General features: G+C 50.3%; 1 protein-coding gene across 1 annotated transcript in view; it reads left to right on the top strand.

Moving 5' to 3' along the window:
- The first annotated feature begins 2,296 nt into the window (after positions 1-2,296).
- Positions 2,297-7,804, top strand: part of MAML3 (mastermind like transcriptional coactivator 3) — a 392,442-nt gene continuing 386,934 nt past the window's right edge. The window contains exon 1 of the mRNA XM_080672200.1: positions 2,297-3,630. Coding sequence (XP_080528326.1) covers positions 3,160-3,630 — 471 coding nt within the window. The 5' untranslated portion in view covers positions 2,297-3,159. The remainder of the gene's footprint in view (positions 3,631-7,804) is intronic.

Here is a 7,804-nt window from a genome sequence, read left to right as displayed (position 1 = left end):
GCAAGAAGAATGGCTCCGTTTGTCATTGGGCATGAGGTAAAGAAATGCCCAATGACAAATGGAGTCATTCTTGCACAACCACAGTACTAGTATAGTTTGAGGACCAAATGTGGTCCTCCACCTGCTGGTCGCCCAAAGGAAAGGATGCAAATTTTTGTGTATTTTTGCTTTCCCTTTATGATAGGAGAGGCAAACAGCTGGATGGGAATGCATGTTGCTGCTAATGTTGTAGTATTTTTTTTTTTTTCAGAATAATGAACTCTCGATGAAAAATTAAATTTGGAGTCACAGGAAAAAGCTGGAATTAGAACCCAAGCCTTAAAACTGAATGAAGACCCTCAAACTTGTTGCCTTTGTAAATCAAATTGTAGTCGCCTTTGTAAATCAAATTGTGTGGTTGTAGGCGTATGGAGTAGGAGGAGGGGTAAGAACTAAACTACCCTGGAAAGAGATGAGAATGAATGCAGAGTCATGGCTTCCTCTGTACAGTGAAGCCGGGTGTTTCCTGAATTAATAAGAGATATTATTTACTGAATGTGTGAAAAAAGAAAAAGGCCACTTTGTGAAGTCTTTTTCTTGTAATTTTTTATAATTTTCTCTATATTTTTATGATCTGATTCCTTGCTATAGCACTAATTCAATGTAATTTTCTAACAGACTTAGAGGGGCAGTTATGATACAGCATGCTCAGTGAGTAGCCCTCTGAAAAAATATGGCAACTTTCATTGACAGATACTCTCCCTCCTTGGTTTCACTACTAGGAGGTAACTTCACACCACGTTAATCAATATTTTGCTACCCATTTTACCATATAATCCAGTGATGTTATAGATATAGTTCACTATATAAACCTGATTAATTGGAGAAAAATATAGCTTCTTATTGCTGACTTTATGAGGTTAGAAATAGCACCCAATGCTAATCTGCAATGCCAAGAAATGAAGATGGCTTAAATCATATCTCATGACTAATGCATGAGACCCAAAGTTCTTTTATTCCTGGCTATGTTAGAAAACTAGGGTATATTTTTTCCCTAAAAACGAATTCTATAAGATTTATAATATAACACAAAATGCCTTATTATTGATAGCACATGTTTCTCTATTTTAATTTTTTAAAAATTATGCAATGGGTTAAGTCCAGAATCAAGAATATTATATTTGATCCTTAATTGTTGTTTTTTAAAATAGTCAATATCTGGAAATAGGATGGAAAGTTTAGATTGCTTTCTATAGTCACTATTTCATTTTAATTGTACTTGTGAATTCATTTAAACAGAGAGAAATATATCTACTAATAAAGTAATCCTGTTATTTTTGCTTGTTTTTGTTTTGGTCATGACAAACTGTGAAATGCTGTGTTTTTCCTGGAGTTCTAGTGCATGAAATCTGCAATCTTTCCACTTGATTTACGAAGGACCCTTAATTACTGCTGTCATTAGCACCTAGTGTTCAAAACAGTCTGTTAAAATGTACTGTTAGTCTCACCTTCAAGTCCCTGCTTCTTTAATTTTTTTTCCAAGGGTACGTAAAACAGTAATTGCCTTAATAACAACAATCATATACAGTAAATTAAATAATATTCCAAGTTTTTTGGTGCCTATTTCTTTTTGTTCAGAATTCAGCATGTGTGTGTTAGGACTGGCCTAAAATTTGAACAAGTGTCCATAACGAGCGTTTATTACTAGGGTAGACTTATTACCTGGGTTTTAAAAACAAGTCACTCATTTGCCTTTTTCTTTCCACTTGGATAGGGGTGACAGACAACTGCTGTGAAGCTTCAATGTTTCTGCCTGGTCATGCACAGTTCAGTTCTGCAATATAATGCATAAATGTATAACAGCAATTTGGGCTAGCTTGATACCTCCCTTGGAATAAGGAAATCCAGCCAGGCTTGTCCATGTGATCCACCCCCGCCCCTCCCCCTCCCTCCCACGCGCGCGCGCGCGCGCGTGTGTGTACACACACACACACACACACACACACACACACACACACACGCACACAGAGGTTAAAAGTTAATTCATTCCCAAGATCCCCCAGAATCTTTCTTTTTCTCTTTTCTGGCAGCTCTGGTTCCTAGCCTGGGTTGTAGTGAGCTTGGGGGCGTGGGAGGGGCGGGAAGCGGGAGGCCAGGGAGGCGGGAGCCAGGCGCCGGGCGCCGGTGTGTGTCGCGCCCGCTCCTGCCGGGTGAAAGTCCGGGCCGGGTTTTGCACCGTGCCCCCGGGCTTGTCTCACGGCCTCCAGCCGCCGCCGCTGCCGTGTTTACTGAGCTCGCGCGTCCTGATATCACTCCGCTGGCATGGAGGAGGAGGAGGAGGTGGAGGAGCGAGAGGAGGAGGAGGAGGCGGCGGCGGCGGCGGTGGCGGCGGCGAGCAGTTGATCATTGTGATGGTGGCAGGAGCAGCGGCGGCAGCGGCAGCCCAGCCGAGCGTTAGGGGCTGCTCTCCGCGCGGCGTTTTGCAAAGGACTTCACCGATCTACTTTTGCAGTCGCCTCGGACTGTCCATGTGTTTACTTCCCCCAGCCCGAGGATTCGCTATCTAGGATCCTGTGAAATGCAACTGAGCAGCCAAAGTACTTTGAGAACACGGGGCGGCATAAACACCAAAACTTTTTTGTGGAAGGAAAATGCAATAAGCAAGCTTGCCGTTTTCCGATGCGGTGTGGAGTGAGTGTGTGTCGCGCGTGTCCGCACTGGAGGCATATGCTTGTGTGTGTACATGGGGTGTGTTTTTCGGTACGTAGGGAGAAAATGCTTGCCAACCACCGGAAATCTCCTGGAATTTATTAGAAAATAATGGATTATAAAAAGAAGGCAGGAGAGGAGCGGATCTCCCCTTGAGTTGCAACCCGATTTGCTGCTGGCTCAGTTTTGTTGTGATTCTTTTTGTTGATAGGTGTCTGATGGCATTCTGACCCCCCCTTTTTTCTCCTTGAGCTTTACAGTTTTTACAAAAAAGGGAAACAAAAAACCACCCCAAAATCTCTCCCCCATTTTTTTTTTTTTTTTTGCCCCGTCGGGATTGCTGTTTCCATCCATGTGCTTGCGTCTCCCCCGCGTTCCACTTAAACTATTTTAATCCTTGGACCCAAGGAGGAGGCTGATAGGGGGGTGGATAAAAAAAGTTCTTCCAAAATAGTGTGCCCGGGGAGCAGGATGGGGGATTTCGCAGCCCCCGCTGCTGCCGCGAATGGCAGTAGTATTTGCATCAACAGTAGCCTGAACAGCAGCCTCGCCGGGGCCGGGATCGGTGTGAATAATACTCCCAATAGTACTCCAGCTGCTCCGAGTAGCAATCACCCCGCTGCCGGCTGTGGCGGCGGCGGCGGCGGCTCCGGGGGCCACGGCGGCGGCTCGGCGGCGGTTCCCAAGCACAGCACCGTGGTGGAGCGGCTCCGCCAGCGCATCGAAGGCTGCCGGAGGCACCACGTCAACTGCGAGAACAGGTACCAGCAGGCTCAGGTGGAGCAGCTGGAGCTGGAGCGTCGGGACACGGTGAGCCTCTACCAGCGCACTCTGGAGCAGAGGGCCAAGAAATCGGGCGCCGGCAAGCAGCAGCACCAGAGTAAACCCCAGCAAGATGCGGAGGCTGCCTCGGCTGAGCAGAGGAATCACACGCTGATCATGGTGAGGGCGCGCGGGCAGTGGGCACGGGGCGCGCGCGCGCGCCTGGGGGGTGGTGGTGCTGGAGCTTCTTACATTGGGGGACGGGGGTCTGATTTGCACGGCGGGCGACGTGGGCCGAAGGGTTAATGGCAACTTTTCTGAGAGGGAAAAGCTGCGGTCGCCGCTACCTGTTAATCTGTCAGGGTTGTCAGATTTGGGGAAGTGGGGGCGAGAGGGGAGAAGCCAGTCACGACTGCGAGGGGCGGAGGGAGCCTGGAGGAGCAGCGGAGGGAGGCACTGGAAAAGTTTTTTTCTCCTCTCCTTTTCTTAGATACGGATTTGAAAGAGTGTGAACCCAGAGTTGAAACCTTGCTCCTCCTCTTCATCGCTCCCACCCCACCCCTCCCCTCTTCTCCCCTCGAAAAGCCGCCTCGTCTCCCCAGACCCGTCCCCCTTCGCCCACCCCTCTCCGCACATCCGCCGGGTTCGGAGAGAAATTGATGCTGTCGCAGATTCTGGGCGGGCACCAGGCCCTCAATCCCTGAGGGGGCGGTGGGGGAAGCGAGAGGCTCTCGCCTTTTCTCCCCAGCTTACCCCCTTTGGGCTGAGAAAGTCTGAGAGTTTTGTGAATGAACTTTGAAGTGGGTGAGAAGTGAGCGAGGATGGCTGCAGCGCGCCTCCGCGGGAGCGCGCGCGAATGCGGGGCGCGGGTGCGCTCCTCGGCGGCTGGAGACCGGGGTCTGGCCCGGCAGGTGGAGCTGCGGGTTGGGTAGAGCGGAGAGCGGCCTGGCGGGGGCGGGAGGGGAGAACTGAGTCTTCTGTACCAGGAGTCCCCGCCACGCAACTTCACTGGGGATTGTGTCCCCTCCTCCTCTCAAACTCGCGTGCACTCAGCTTCTCCGCTTCGACCCCCGCCAACTTCCCGGGCCTGGCATAGAAGCCCGGAGGAGTGGATGGTAGCTGGGAGGTGAAAGAGGCTTAAATGGCTGGGTGGGTGGGTTCGAGGTAGACTGAGCAGCCAATGGCTTAACTTCTCCGGGAGGAAGGGGCAGTTCCCACTCCCTAATCCAGAGGGTAGAATCCTTTCTCTTATCTCCTCTCTCAGGTTCTTTTGCTTTCCTTTCAGGGTGGGGGAGGCCGGAAGCTCGGAAAGGTGTCTGCAACCCCTTCCCCCACCGCGCCACCCGGGTTAGTGAGGCGCGGGTGTGCGCTGCGGGCCGGGCGGTGGGAGTCTGAGAGCGCGGAGCGCCTTTGCCCGTGCCCCTGGCACACCGCACCTCGATCGGCGGTCCTCGCAGTATGCGGTTGATAAATCGCACACGTCCTGGGTGTTGGAGTCATGGGCGCCAGGGGCGGTGCGGTGCCGCCGCAGGCTAGCGCCGGGCGCTCGGGTCGGCGCTCGGTGACAAAGAGCCGGCTTGGGGGAGGGGAAGAGGCTAGGCGGCCTCGCTCGCTCCCCACCCTCTCCACCTCCCCCGCCCCGCACGTGAAGAGGAACAATTTGTTTATCTTGGCCTTCAAGAATCCTGCCCTCCTCCCCGTTCTCCGAGGCCGCCCAGCCCCTCCTCCCTTCCCTCCCTCCCTCCCAGGCGCGATCCTGCCCAGTCCCGCCGGCAGCACCTTCCTCCTCCCCTTCCTCCTCTCCCAGATCGTCCTCCTGCAGCCCGCTTTCCCCCACCCTTCTGGGACGCGGCCGTGGGGGAGGGAGCGAGAAACGCTTTGTCCGCCTCGCGGCCCTGCTCCGTCCCGGAGGCCGCGAGCTGGGAGGGGCGCAGCGCCCCGTCGCCCTGCCCCCGCCCCGTGGCCGCTCCCACCTCGCTCTCGCCTCCGCCCTCCTCCTCCGGCAACGGAGCCAGCCCCGCGCGCGAAGAAAAGGCGGACTTGGTTTTGAGGAAGAACGAGTGTCAGAGAGTCAGGGAGGGCGGTTCTCGCTTTACAAACAGGAAGCCTAAAACCACTGGCACACTGTAGCTTGTCTGATTGTACCCGGAGGCGGGGCAGGCCCTGCCTCTTGACTGTGTCTCCCGCGCCCTCTGCGTACCTATCTCCCCCAGTCCGCCTGCGCTCTTCTTCCCGCCCCTCTTGCGCCCTTCCGCAGATCTGGAGACTCACTTTGTGAACCTAAGGATCTGCAAGGCACTAAGGATATCATCCTTGCCTACTCCACGCCCCCTTTTCTGTGTTTGTTCGCGCGGATGGCGTAGAAATGGGCTGTTTTCGTAAAGTCCCCAAATCTCTGCACCACGGAATCTCCCCCGACCTTTGGGGTGGAGAACTGCTGTGGATCTGATCTCGTCTGCTGGGCACTGGAACAAAAGCCAGCGTCTTCCCCTGTGCTCAGTCGCTTTACCTCGCGGAGCGACAGCAGTAGAGTTTGCGGCCAGAAAGTTTTTGTGTTCAGGTGGTGTTCTCTGGAGGGTGCCACAGGGGCCCTTGGAGGGGCCGAGGGGAGGTCTCGGGGTGCGCGCGCCTGTGTTCAAATACGCCCGCAGGTGGAAGCAAGCCCAGGATTCTGACTTCACCTGGAAGGAGGTAGCAAGCCCGAGCCAGGGCTTACCTTTGAAAATGAAAAGATACTGCTTACTTGAATGGATGGTGTGCAGAATAGGAGTATATTCTAGCTTCAACTGTATTTCACATATGCATCTCTCGCTGATACCAGTAGCAAGTATGTGTGCTGAATGTGATGAAAATAAACAGCCTTAAACCTTAAGCAAAGGATTGCATGTAAATTCCATGTACCACAAAAAGGAAACAAAACAAAAAATCAACACCATCTTCTACAATTTACTTTCCTTTAAAAATAATTAGGAATTCACATTGGCCCCTGAAATGAAAGGGTATTTTAACTTAGCCTGTGTAGGAGACAAACTCTTGAAAAAAGGGTTGCAAAGAAAAATTGATCTTCTTTTTCTTGAATTGGCTGCTGGCTTATAGTTGTGTGCAGGTAGGGCACAGAGCAATTATATTTAGTTCACACACTGGGCCCTTTATTTGGAAACCCCAAGAAAAGCAGTAGTCAGAGCCAAATAATAATAATAATGGTGATGATAAAAATAAAGATGAGTAGGATTCTTTTCTGTTTTATTGCTATTGTTTACCTTCATAGAGCCAATATGTCCAAAGTACTAAATATCGATCAGTCTCTTTTCTGCCTGGCTTGGGTTAAGAAGGCTGTCTAATCGGGCCTTTACCTCGTGATTTGTTTTCTTATCTTACACATTTACACGCATATGCATGAAAAACAAACAAGCAAACAAAAAGCAGGGGGAATGAGGTGAAACAGAATCCTTCCTTGGCTCCAGACTGCTGGGAGGGGCCTGGGTTTTGCTGGGTCTCTAACAGCCCGGTTAGGAAGCCTGGTGCACAGGCCTGCATTGGAAGGGGCATTACTTGGACATGTAGTCAGATGCTTTTCCCCTGACACACACTTTATTTATACAGAAGTGTCCCCCTCCAAGATTTATTGGTGAGACCTATTGATTTCACTTATTAGAGAGTCTCAGTTGAAAATGTGCCTTTTCCTAAAATAGTTTTAATTATTTGTGGTAATAGAAGGAGACATTGTTCATTCTCTGTCCTTGGAACTGCACTCCTTAAAATATTAAGGTATATTCCAACAGGCAAATTCATTTTCAAGCCAAAGATACATGGACTTGACAAAGGTGTAATCACTCAGGCACACCAAAAAAAGCATGACAATGCAGTCTTCGGAATTGTAAAATGGTGGTAGTAGGCCTTGACCTGGCTAAGTTCCCCAGTTTTTAGACCTTTTCACTACATTAGCACCATCGTAATTTTCAGAGCATGCTTAATTTATACACAGCTTACAGACTGCAGGGATCTAGGCGATTCCTGCGCTGAAGCGTTTAATCCCATAAAGTTCATTTGGTAATAAACATATTAATTATTGAATGTTAGAGAACACTGTAGCCTATCCAGAACGTTCTCATCCATTCCTGGAATAGATCCAGGAAATGTCATCCTATCAGTCCATCGCTAAAGCTCCTTATAAATGAATCTGGCTTCCTGTTTCTTATCCTGTTGAAGGTAAATCACTGGCTTTATATCCAGTTGTTTTTGCAAGCTTGTAATGTCAAACCATTTGTAAAGCTTTCCTCTGAACCTTTCATTGGCTTCTCCTCTTCTGCTGTCCTGGGTTATAAGATTGACAAGCGTCTCTTGAAGAGCCTTC

This window comes from Plecotus auritus (assembly GCF_963455305.1).
Source record: "Plecotus auritus genome assembly, chromosome: 6".
In the NCBI taxonomy this organism is placed as follows: domain Eukaryota; kingdom Metazoa; phylum Chordata; class Mammalia; order Chiroptera; family Vespertilionidae; genus Plecotus; species Plecotus auritus.
The sequence above is the reverse complement of the archived record's forward strand: the minus strand, read 5'-3'. Positions and strand labels throughout refer to the sequence as shown.